The sequence below is a fragment of the Spermophilus citellus genome (assembly GCF_964194105.1).
Source record: "Spermophilus citellus genome assembly, chromosome: 1".
Classification (NCBI taxonomy): Eukaryota; Metazoa; Chordata; class Mammalia; order Rodentia; family Sciuridae; genus Spermophilus; species Spermophilus citellus.
This window is the reverse complement of record NC_138182.1, coordinates 191917389-191929836: the sequence shown is the minus strand read 5'-3', so window position 1 is coordinate 191929836 and position 12448 is coordinate 191917389. Positions and strand designations below refer to the sequence as shown.

Below are 12448 nucleotides of genomic sequence, written 5' to 3'. Positions count from 1 at the left end.
TTGAACAATTTCTTATTGATCAATAGCTGTTTAGTGCCCCTACCCTTATCTTTGCTTCCTGAGCCTAGTTTTAGAATTTTGCAGAATAAAGTTAGGAGGTGATTTTAGCTGCCCTTTTTTCAACTGACACATTTGGCATGGTAGAGGAATGTGGCGCAAAACAGCTAGCTGTTCATTTAAGGTTTCTTTTCTGCCACAAGTGGTTTTTCAAGTTTCACATGTCAACAATGATGGGTCATCAAGGGAAACAAAAGAGAGAGACATTCACTTTTTACAGTATACACAATTTTAATAACAAAACTTTCCTGTACACTGTACTTTGTCCCCCCCCCCCAAGACTCCCTGTGTAATAATATGTTCTTCCCACCCCAACCCATCTGCCCAGATCCCACCCCCCAAAAAATGGCTCTTGAAGGTGATTGAACACAATGTATTTGGACTGTACTTTGTGTTTCCAGTCTCAGTATTGATAGGCTCACCAAACATTTTTTATATCAGACTATTATTTTTTGTATTTTAAATCAAGGAAGAAAAAGTTAGTTGAAGGAGCTGCAGAAATTTCCTAATGTTTGCAGTAGCAAAATAAAAACTTGAACAATGATTTTCTATGTTTTTGGACCTTATTCAAGTACTGTGAGTTTGTCCCAGGTTAGATAGGTAGAATAATTATCTATGGATGGCCTCGTCTTTTTTTTTTGTCTTTTTCTGACTCAAGCACTTTAACCAATAAGGTATGACAACTGCCCCAAAGCAGACATTTGAGATAGGTCTGTTACTGTATTGCTGTACTAAAAAATGATCGTGTAGATCAGCTGTTAAAAATATTCTTTAAAAATTTTTATGTTGATATCCACACTTGAGAGAGAGAGAGAGAGAGAGAGAGAGAGAAAGAGACAGAAAAATGGAATTTTTAGCCCCCCAAATATCTGTGTATAGGGAATATGTCATAAGAAAATAATATGCCTGTTTTGAATTTTAGGATTCAGAACTAGTGCTACATAGGACTCATTTTTATTAGGAAGATGGAGTCTAGCTCTTGGTGACTAGCATTAGAATAAGCAGATGGATTTTAATAATTAGTGGGAGTTGGGAAGTTCAGACAATTCCATTCATTGAATTGGTACAGAAATTAACTTAGGCACATTAAGAAATTACATGTGTTAGTACAGATTTTTGGCTTAAAAAATTAGTATCTTTGCTTTTTGATGCTGGCAGTAAGTGTTCTCAGAGTTATGTGGATTTGCAAATTTACCAGCCCACTCTTTTGAGAAAGGTGATTTAAATTGCTGGCAGGCTACAGAAATGAATAGAAATAATTGCAAACTAGTTCTTGGTTCCTAGGTAGATATGGTATTATAGTCTTCTTTGGCTTTCTTTTTTCTAGAAGAAAAGGGATTATTTTTTTAAGCTTTTTATTAATATTTTTCTATAACCTTGAAAATTGGGTGGGGGCCAGGAAAAAGGATGGGTGGATGGGTGGTGGTGAAGTGAATAAGACCCCACCACATTACAAAAGCCCTGGCATAGTGACCAGGATCTGCAGTGTTGTTGTGATACTCCTCCACCCTGGCCAGTTGGTGAAAAAAGCACAGTTGGCAGTCTCATCTTCAAACCTGTGCTGATAACTGAAATACAAGTTAAATGGAACCCTGCTTTCTCTGGGAAATTAAAAAGGGAAATTTGTGCTTTAAACGAGAAAGGAAAATTCTTGTTTGGCATTATTCTCTTTTCTCAGTGGGAATTACTCCAAAATGTAGAGGGTTTAAAAAAAAAAAGTTATTTTTCAACTGAAAAGTATGCTTTGGTGGTCCTTATAAAGCTGTTTCCCTGATTACTAAATGGCTTTTTCACATACATTAAGGATTTTGTCAACTGATGGTCCATTTTACTAACTATATTCTTTTAGGATTAATGTGGGAATTCCCAGCTAATATTTCTTATCCCTTTACTCATTTTGAATTAATTTTGGTTTTAATTTGAAATGGGAAATCACCTTCTGCTATTCTTCAGGGCTGATGAAATCTTGTGTATTCTGAACAAGCTATCAGTCATTTGACAAATGGCTATGGTCACCCTGATAAATGAGTTGGGAAATTTTAGCCCATGGAGTTCTCATTTGTAATAGGGGCTTCTAATCTAGCCCCTCCGTGGGGAAGTAGTGCACTGCACTCTGTGCCAGAAAATCAGCTTCTGTCTCTGCTTGAGCATGACAGTGTCTGGTTTAACAAGAGATGAAATGCTCACTCACTAAAGATAACTGAACTGGGCTGAGGCTTTGACAAACTAATCTACCCACCTTAAAAAATGTAGAGAGCACATTTTCATCATTATGTGTAATCTTGTCCACTTTTTATTGAGACATATTTTCTTTGAAATGTAAGTAATCTTATCAGTATTAGAGAAAAATTATGATTAAACCTTATGGGTGAAATTATAGAGTTAATATGTTTTAAATTCAATCTTGGGAAGAAAATATGCCTTGAGTGAAGGATATAATGTTAACATTTATGTTAAAAGATGTCTGTCTCTCTCTCTTGCCTGTAGTAGTGATTGCCTCTAAAGATTTATGCCTTTTTAACATACAGTAAAATGACAATTGTAAAAATGTTCACTTTTCTAAAATCAAATTAGTGTTTTAATTTCAGGGTTTTTTTTAACATAATGGAACCTTCTTTATGGAAAAATTCTGTGTGAATTGGTAACTTGCATCTATACCCCAAATATATCATAGTTTTATCATATAAATCATAATCGAAGAAATAGGATACTTGTGGTTGTTTTCTGCATGAATAAATGGGCATCATTATCATTTGTTATTATGGAATGTTCATATTTACACTGGAGAACCTCCCCCTCTTCTCTTTTCAGTGCAGGTCCAGGGGCCTTGCCCTGTTTGGTGCAGATTGTATATAATCATCACTCCTGGCTGCTTAGTTACTTCAGCTAACCTGAGAGTCAGGTTTCAAAATCTTTCTTTGCTCTTCATCCCTTCACTTCCATGCTGTCTTCTGGTTACTGCTGTGTGGCCGCATAGGCATTTTGGTGTCCTAGCCTAGATTCACTTCAGTAATACGTTGTTCTTGTTTCATAGAAGAGTGTCACTCCCTCCTGTGAATGTGTATCTTTATTAAAAGATCAAAATTGAGAATATACAGAAAATAGATTTTTTCATAGTTCATTTATAATGAGAATTAGTGTTATGCCTGTTGCTATTCAATTTTAATTTTGGCTCTTTGAGGTTTAAAAATTTAAAGATCAGGAAAAGGTAGAATAAAGAGATTTAAACCCCTTTGTCAAGGCATTTTTGATTGTGACAGGGTTGTGGGGTGGGGGGAGTTTTTTTCTGAACTGGAGGGAACATGTCAGGGTTATTAAATTGACTCAGTTTTTCTTTTTTCTCTGAAATAATTTTTTTTCACATAGATGTAAATATAGGATTTAGTATGTTAATTAGTAAATTGGTAATTTAATACTAGTTTAAAATAATAGTCTAAATGCCACAAAAATCAACATGTTCATTGTAAGTCAAACTAGATGATAAGAAGTCGGTGTAATTATTTAGTATTGATTTCATTGTAATGAGACCTTTTTACAATCCCTTGGATTCTTTATGTAAATATATCAAAGAGTCACTTAGCTTATTAGAGTTATATAAAGGGTGCTGATTTCATGATGTGGACTGTGATAATGTCTACTAACCCAGGCAGAAACTCTGGAAGAAAAGTGTTTAATATTTATCAGTCTTCAGTATACATGTAATTCTACTTCTTGTACTAGAAGTAGATTACAGATTTGAGTAAATACCAAATTATCATATAAGAGAACTTTGCTATCTCCTTTTAAGCAGCAAACCAGTTGTGATACATAGAATGAAGAACAGTCATCAAATAGGTATTGATCCATATCTGTTTCTGCTCAATACCTTCTTTTCAAATTGTTTTCAGTAGGAAAGAAAATAGCATATGGAGACCTTAGTGTAAATATTTACACACTAGTATATAATTACATGTGAAACGGTCTATTTTGAAGTAAGCATTTTTAGACTTTCCAACAGGAGTGCAAATTAATGTTATCATTGCTTCATTTAACACTTAAAATATGGTTTCATTTAAAAAATTAAAAATACTTCAACACTTCAAAAACTAAGTCTCCACTTGGTTTGGAAAATTAGGCTTAATGTCACCATTGGTAAAAATTAGATATGTATTTAGCCCCTACTATGTAAAATAGGTTACTTATCTGATATGATTTTTGATGACGGGTAGGTATTATACTTCACATTCTTTGTATGGCAGCTGCTGACACTTGCACTGTCCATAACCATTAATGATGATGAAGGGTCCTTCATGGGTGGGTTCATACTCATTATACGGTCCTTGGTCTGACATGTTTGACATATGGAGTCGTGTTTGGGATCGGAGCTGCCTATGGTTCTGAATCATTGAGCACTGCCTGATTCTTCTTAAAGTGGGAGGGCAGCACTTCCTAGAGATGAACACTATAAAAATAATAAAAAAGAAAGAAAACAATAAAGCCATTGTTCCTGTAATTACCCGCTGAGTAAAGATGGCATTGTCTGGTTCAGGAAAGTGTTCCTCTGTAGTAACTGCTATGCCTGCAGTAGTTGGAATTTCTTTGTCTCCCACATAGTAACTTGATGAGCTTATTCTTTTTGTATATTCAGTGGTTGGATCTCTATAAGTTGTAGCCATGGCAGTGACAGTGGTTGATAAGTTCCAGCAGAGCTGAAATCCATGGACTGCATCTAGAATATCCTCTCCTTGGGTGTGGTCAGGGCTGTGGCATAGGATGGAGTGCTCCCACCGACCTTGGAAACTGCCCAGCCAAGAGGCCAGAGCACATATTCGGGGACTGCATTCCCACAGATTGCCAGAGAGGCCAACAATTGTGAGGGATCTCAAGGAGCCTAAGATCTTGGAATCAAGACTGTTTAACTTGTTGTTATCCATGAGGAGTATTTTAAGATTAGGCATCGTTTCAAACACTGTGAAGTCAATGGCTTTGATTTCATTTCCAGTCAGATCTAGCTTTTCTAAAGTGCTCCAGGTCCACTCCATCCCACACGTCAAGTTGCTAATTTTGTTCCATTGTAAGAAGAGCGTGTGCAGACTGCTTAGCCGGAGGAAATGAGCAAAATTAATCTTCGTCAGCTGGTTGTGCTCTAGGTGAAGTTCTCTCAGTTTGATTAATCCTGCAAATCCATTTCGAGCCAAACTTCGCAAACGGTTTGTGCTCAGATCCAGAAACTCCAGACTACGACAGTCCCAGAACAGGCGTACTGGGATAGTCCGCAGGGAGTTGGAACGTAAATGCAAGGTCTGCAGCTTCCGAAGGCCATAGAAGAGCTCTGGGTGCAGAGATGACAGCTGATTAAAAGACAGGTCCAAATTTTGCAGGTTAATCAGTTGGGTAAAAGTTGTATTTGGCAAGTAAAATATTTTGTTGGAACTTAAGATTAATTCCTTAAGTTTATATAGTCCTTGGAAAGCATCTTCTTTTACTGTTGAGATTTGATTGTGATCTAAGTGGAGCCAGGTAAGTTGACTGAAGCTGGCAAATTGATCTCTTTCGAGCTCTGTGATGTGATTGTGCCTCAGGGACAGGCCCAGAGAGCCCTTGTCTGTGGCGTTTGGCACTGAGTGGAAGCCCTGAGAGTCGCAGTAGAATAGCAGCTTCTCGCAGCGGCATTTGGGTGGACACGCCATACCCAGGGCAGGCAGCATTTTTAAAACCATACTCATTGCATATATTGCTGCCAGCATAGGGGCCCCTAATGGCCACTTGAAATGTAAGCCTGCAGAATATAATTTAAGGAAAACAAGAAGATAGGATATTTTTTCAGCAGAACATATGGGCTATTTAAAAAAAAAACATAACATTATGGTGAAAGATTTCATTTATATAACTTATTTTTCATTTACTGCAGAAAAATTAACCATGTTGGTATGACTAGAACACAACTTAAACCATTTAAAAAGAAGATAAAGCATGTTCCTATCATTAGCTGCCTTTACCTAAACCTCAAAATCCAAAAACGTGACAGTGATTTCCCTCAAAATCCTAAAAGGTGAAATCAATGGCTTATTTAAACAGCGTGATTCCTTGTTGATTGTACAAGACATATAAATGCATGGACTTACCCATTCTTCTGAGTACATTGGAGGCTGCATTCAGTCGAGGTTGTCAGACTCAACGCAGTGAGTCTGTAAAAGGCTCTAATATGCAGGAGCCTTTGACCAGTTTCCTGTTTTCTGTGTCCCAGGCTTTCCTTGTAAAATTGAATCCACCAGGGTGAGTTGTTTTTTCCTTAGCATATACCTCTGGAAAGCATTGGTTTCATTTTCTGTGATGCTCTAATCTCCTAAAACAGTTTTGAATATGTTATTAATTTTATCCCCTCAATTTGCTGCTGGTCATCAAAGCTTCAGTCTCTCCTTTCCGCAGCCGTTAGTTCTCTCTGTCTTAACTTGTTGATGGCAGATGGGCGGCTTGTTGCAGAGAAGAGCTCCTGGAGCAGCATGAGTGCATTTACTGAAAAGCTTTTCCGAGAAACGGCACAAGAATGGATTTGCTTATGTGCTGCGACCACACAGAACTGTATATAGGCTGACGTCACCGGGTGACGTGTCTTTTGTTTGGGTTTTCCAGAAGCTTTACTGTTAAAAAGCACTGTGCTTTGTAACAGTATTGGGGTCGTCGTAAGACCCTTGATCACAATAAAGCAAGAGAAGAATTCCTGACTTTAAAACATGATATTCCTTCAGTGTAGGAAGCAGCAGTGAGGTTGTAATAAAGGCTGCATTCAAGAAGACCCAGACCCATCGGAACAGTGAGTCGGACTAGCAGAGTGATGATTTTTAATGCGTGTAAGAGCCAGTGTTAGACTGAGATTCTGCATAGAGATCGTTTAAATGGGCAGAAGCCTGCACAATTGATTTATAAAGTGCTGTTTTAATGCCAGCCTATGCAAGGTAGTGTTGCTGCTCTGGTAGTTTGAAATGCTGCTCAGTTGCCTTGTTATCATGCTTGGTTAAAATCTAAGCATGACTGTGATTTGCTTTAGGTATGTTGGTGAATTAAGTGGGCTTGACTTTTTTTTGGCTTTAAGAGCTTAACATCTTAAACCAAGAATAAAGGGTGTGTGTAGGGGCTTCCAAAAGAAAGCACTTTAAAAAAAAAAGAATTTCAGGGGAACTCTAAAAAGATTTCCCCTCTGTCCTGTTTTATAACAATGTTTGCTCACCATGCTGATGGAAAAATAATGCTGAGTTGATATTTGAATGCCCTAGTAGGAGAAAAGGGCAGGTGAATACCATTACTTTAACATACATGACCTAACTATTAACAGGGATGATTTGGACAAGTAATGCAATGTGGTGGGATTCTAACATGGTCCACTTTATTTACTTTAGCATCTCTCTTTCTCCTTAATTGAAAGCCTCATCTGGTGTTTAGATTGGGGGGTTGTGGGGCTGAAATAATAGAACATTTGCACACTAGCTCCTACTGACACACTTAAGAACTGACTTTGAGTCTCATACTATTGTTGGAATCTCTCTTGTAGGTACAAAAGGTCACTCATTCTTTGGAATAGAATTTTTGCTTTGGCTTGTTTTTGCTTGACCTAACTCTAGCTTCTCCTGTCAGCGTCATCACTTTTCAGACCTTGGATATGAATGTACAGCTCTAGATTTAGTGTATAAACATAAATGATGTTCCTAGCATGGGTCAGTGTCATATTTTCAGGACTGTTTAAGGTAAAACATTTTACACATCTTGCTTAATGATTTGACCTCCATACACCTATGCACTTATCCTTAGTGATTCTTGTCTCAGACTTGAGGGCAGAAATCTCAAAACTACTGGTGGTGTCTATGAAATAAGAACATCATTGTCCTATTGGATTCTTAAGGTTTCACTCCACTGGGCAAGTCTAAGAACTCATTGTCTAAAGGGCTAAAATTTTTGTGTTGGAGCATGGTACTGTAGTGAGGACTAGATGACTCTAAGGTCCTTTCCTTATTGCCTGTGTAAAGGGGCTACGGAAACTTAGCAATGCAGGGATGTACTTTGAGTTCTCCTAAAAGCAACCCCAAGATGGAGTTGGAATTACAAGAGTTTTACTGGGGGAAATGCCTGGGAAGTATAAAAGGAGAAAAAAGGCAACAGGAATACTGAGGACTGGTAAAGTCTTCTGTCTAATACATGTGAAGGGAGAAGGGAAAGACAAATTAGACAGTTTGTAGTGTAGTTCTTAGATAAGTCTCATTGACCAAACAAATCTCCAGGCCAGAGTTGCCCGTGGGATTCTGTTTAGTCTTAGGACTGAACCCACACTAGCACTGTGTTCCTTCATGTTGCTGATTTATGGAGAGAGGGAGAAAGGTCTTGTTTTGGACCCCAAGGATGCCACTTCCCCCACTGACCTTGATTTTTTTTTCCCCCTATAGTTTCTCCTTATAGGCTAGATGTTTGATGGGCTTGAGAAATTTTGTCGCTTGTTCATTTTCATATGGATAAGGTTTAATCAGATTCCTACAAGGTCTGTGACCCTAGGTTTCAGAAATACTGTTCTGCAGGAGCTTGCCCCAAAAGTTAACAAGGAGGGGAATCTCACATGGATGGTCTCTGGTAATCCTCTCCCCCCACCCACCCAACAAGAAGCCAGTCCTTGTGATGTTGTAATATCTTACTGAAGTCAGCCACTCTCTGATTAAAAACAAAACACAAAACAATACAGAAGCCAGATTAATAACTTCCCTTAAGTAACTACTTCCATGAAAGAAGTGTGTGAGTCAATTGGATTAGGACAGCCACAGTTGGGATTGAGTTGTATGTGAAAATTTAGGGGGGAAAACATTTCCTTCCCTTTGGATTCTTAGTTTTCATCTTTCTAATCTACATGACCTATCTTTTGTATACAAATAAATGGAAACTAATTAAATTGTATTATCTTAGTACTATTATAAAAGACTTGTGGGCCTGGACATTTGTCCAGTGAAGCAATGAAAAGTCTTAGTAATTATTATTGTTTTAATAAGAGAGATGGTCTCTACTATGTTGCCTAAAATGACCTCAAATTCAAGATCCTCCCTCTTCAACTTCCTGAGTAGCTGGAGCTATAAGGAAACATAATTGCTCCTGATCTCCATCAAATCATTTTTTGATGCCCCAGAAGAAGTGGGCAGTACTGATGCTATATCATAGGACCCAGGAGTACTCCAGCCTCTTTTCTTACCTGCTTGCTCTTTAGATTCAAAAGGCCAAGGCTGTGGACCTAAAAATAGTGTTTGCCTTAAAATTGGTAGAAGTGGTAGAGCACTTGCCCAGTATGTGTGAGGCACTGAATTCTATCCCCAGCACCTCATAAAAAAAACTAAATAAACAAAATAAAGGTATTTAAAAAATGGTGGAAAACACAGTTCCAATTGATGAAATTTTGTATCATATTTTGGTCTTTATCTTTCTTTAGTTGAAAGGGCTATACAGATGCCCTTGTTCTTTCTGAACTAAAATTTCTTGGTTTTCATTTTAGAACAGCTTTATTCTACATACAGATGCTTTTGACTTAATTAAAATGATAGTACAACTTTTGGAAGATACTATGTATCATCTCTTTCAATTCTTATTAGTTTAGATGCTCATGATTAAGGCAGAGGAGAAAATAAAATTTAACCAGTCTCTCCTCTCTGTAAAACGGTTTTAAGCAGATTTAGTGTGTTAAATTACAGCAGGGTTTAGGTGGCTGTGGTTGTCAGCATTCCTCCACATTAGAGTTTACTCTTAATATATATTGCTGATTAGAGAGAGTTATTCCCCTACTTGGAGAAATGTGTATACATATGTAACTACATAGCTATATCTATCTATAGATATATTTTCTTTTTGTCGGGGTGCGGGGGAGTGCCAGGGATTAAACCCAGGAGTGCTTAACCACTGAGCCACATTCTTCAGCCCTTTTTAGTTTTGATCTTGAGACAGGTCTCAATGAATTGCTTAGGGGCTCAGTCTCCCCAGCCACTGGGATTAAAGGTGTGTGCCACCATACCCAGCACATTTTCTGTTCTTTTGTGGTTGATAAGGAGCTTTATGTTTTATACCAAAAACGTCAAATGTTTCCTTAATTGTGCCCAATTCTAAAAGTTGCTAGTACCCTAGCACCAGACTGATATACAGAAGTGCCCTGGAGATAATTTAAAACTTTCTTGTTGACAGTCTTGATTGCTCCTTGGAAAATCTCTTCACATTTATCAAAAAGTGATAGCAGTTTTTAGGGTAGAGAGCCTAAACTTTGCAGGTCTGAATATTTCTTCTGCTGAGATCCTTTCTGGGGGTCTTAGTTGGAAAGCACATACTTGGACCTGTGTTGTATTGAGACTTGTATTATAATGAATAAGTGAGTTTTAAGTGTATTTTTGTTTTTGGAAGGAAGAAGGAATCTTTCCTTTTGAAAGTAAGTGTCCATATTACATTAGGCCTCTAGAATCCCAGTTTTTTGCCTGAATCATCCCTTTCCTTGTCCACTGTTGACATTTTAAAAGTTTTTTGTCCTCCTGTTAGTAAACCCAACAGAGAAAACTGTTGAAAAGGATGTTGTTTACTACACTAGTGGTGGTGAATGGTGTTCCATTTTTATCTTGTAAGTTACACAGTTTGAAACCCATCTTTCTAGTTTTGGGGGCAAGTGCATTTGGGCATTTGTTGCTCTTGCAGGATGTTAGGGTCAGGATCATGTAACGGCCTACTTCCATTGGGCTAGAGTTATTCTGTGCCCAGAGATAGATAATTCAGTATATCTTGGTGATATACCTAAGTTGGACATTAGGTGAGGGAAATCTTCCATAAGAGAAGATTAGGCAGGTGTTAAACCATGGCAATCTTTCATTTTTCTGCCATAGACATCAATAACAAAACAAATATAACAATCTTGAAATCTTGATTAGTATATATACACAGACTGAAATATATATGACCAGACCACTCTTCTTCTGCCAGTGGCTTTCTTATATTCATGTCTCCCCCTTCCTTTGTGTATAGCAAGCTTTGTTTTTTATTCTTAAAATACTAGCCCAACCTTGGGATTGCCCTTTCTGGAATCTCCATCTCTACATTTCAGAGTGGCTTTTGATTTAGTCAGGTTTTCTCCTCCCAGTATAGACTGCCATGGGCTACACAGAGCCATTTGAAATTGGGAGATGATATACCCATTCATACTTACTTGAAGAATCTCTCTTAATTTTAGTGGGCTCTCTGACCCAATTGGCTAAATTTAAAGGAACTGATTTGCATGTATATTGGCTAGATGGTAGCACTCTTGTTTGCTGAAGCTTGGAAACATCATTCTCTAAGAACCTTCTTAATAAGTTCTAGGGTGGAATGGCAGTAACATGTGCCAAGGCAATAAAAAAATTAAATATGTGATATTATCAATGCAAAAGAAATAAAAGGCAAATTTATATATAAAGTAAGGTTCTGTCAGTAAAACTTCTGGGCTACAGGGTATGTTTATTTAAAACTGATGGACATTGCTTTTCCAAAAAGTTTTAAAATCATTTTCTACATCCTGCCCTAGTCTGTAATTATGTACCAACCATCCCTGCCTGCCATTAACACCATTGTGGAAGCCATCACAATCTAAATATGTATACAAAGCTGATAGTGAAAAATATTCTTTTCTTCTTTAAAGAGGCTTAAAATTGGACATCATTTTGTATGGATATTGGCATTTTCTTTTTCACAGGTAATATGTTACATTTTTTTCATTCCAACTCTCTAGTCTCAGGACTAGTCATTTTCATATAGACTTCTGTGACTTTTATTTTTTTAATGAAGGAGATTAACTTTATCATGTTTTACAAATATTTCTTCTAGTCACTTGTCTTTTGAAGGGTTTTATGGTTTTTGCTAAGTGTAGCTCTGTCATCTGAGAAAAAATCCAAATTGTAATGCTCATTTCTTAGCTCTTATTGAGGTAAGAAAGAGAAGGGAAATAGAGTGATACGTAATGTTAGAATTCCTCACCTATTGTTTTAAACTTTTGGATGAAATAAATAGTATTAGGCATACTAGAAACTATTCTATTCTTTGTAATTGAGGGATAGGGTTCTCTTTAAAAGGGGTTTAAGGGACTGGGGGTTGGCTCAGTGGTAGAGTCATTGCCTGGCATGCGTGGGGCACTGGGTTCGGTCCTCAGCATCACATAAATATAAAATAAAGATATTTTGTCCACCTAAAACTGAAGGATGAGTATTAAAAACAAAGGGGAGGGGGATTTAAGAACATATGTCTACAAAACCATTGTATTGTAAGATTAAGGTACTGTTGAGCTTTGTATAGATTCTCTATAACTTCTTGTTGCATATTCAGCTTACCACAGAGCCCAGCAGCCATATGTGGACCAGGTGGAAGTAATGGTCAATTGCTTCTC

General features: G+C 37.4%; 2 protein-coding genes across 4 annotated transcripts in view; one reads left to right on the top strand and one right to left on the bottom strand.

The window, feature by feature from the left end:
- CTNNA1 (catenin alpha 1) overlaps window positions 1–12448 on the top strand; it is a 175488-nt gene that overhangs the window by 101692 nt on the left and 61348 nt on the right. The gene's annotated exons all lie outside the window — the stretch shown is intronic.
- Window positions 4269–5810, bottom strand: LRRTM2 (leucine rich repeat transmembrane neuronal 2; the record flags this gene model as incomplete). Its single annotated transcript, XM_081309621.1, has 1 exon — window positions 4269–5810. Exon 1 carries the CDS (start codon window positions 5781–5783, stop codon window positions 4269–4271), a length of 1515 nt encoding a protein of 504 aa, XP_081165747.1. The 5' UTR covers window positions 5784–5810.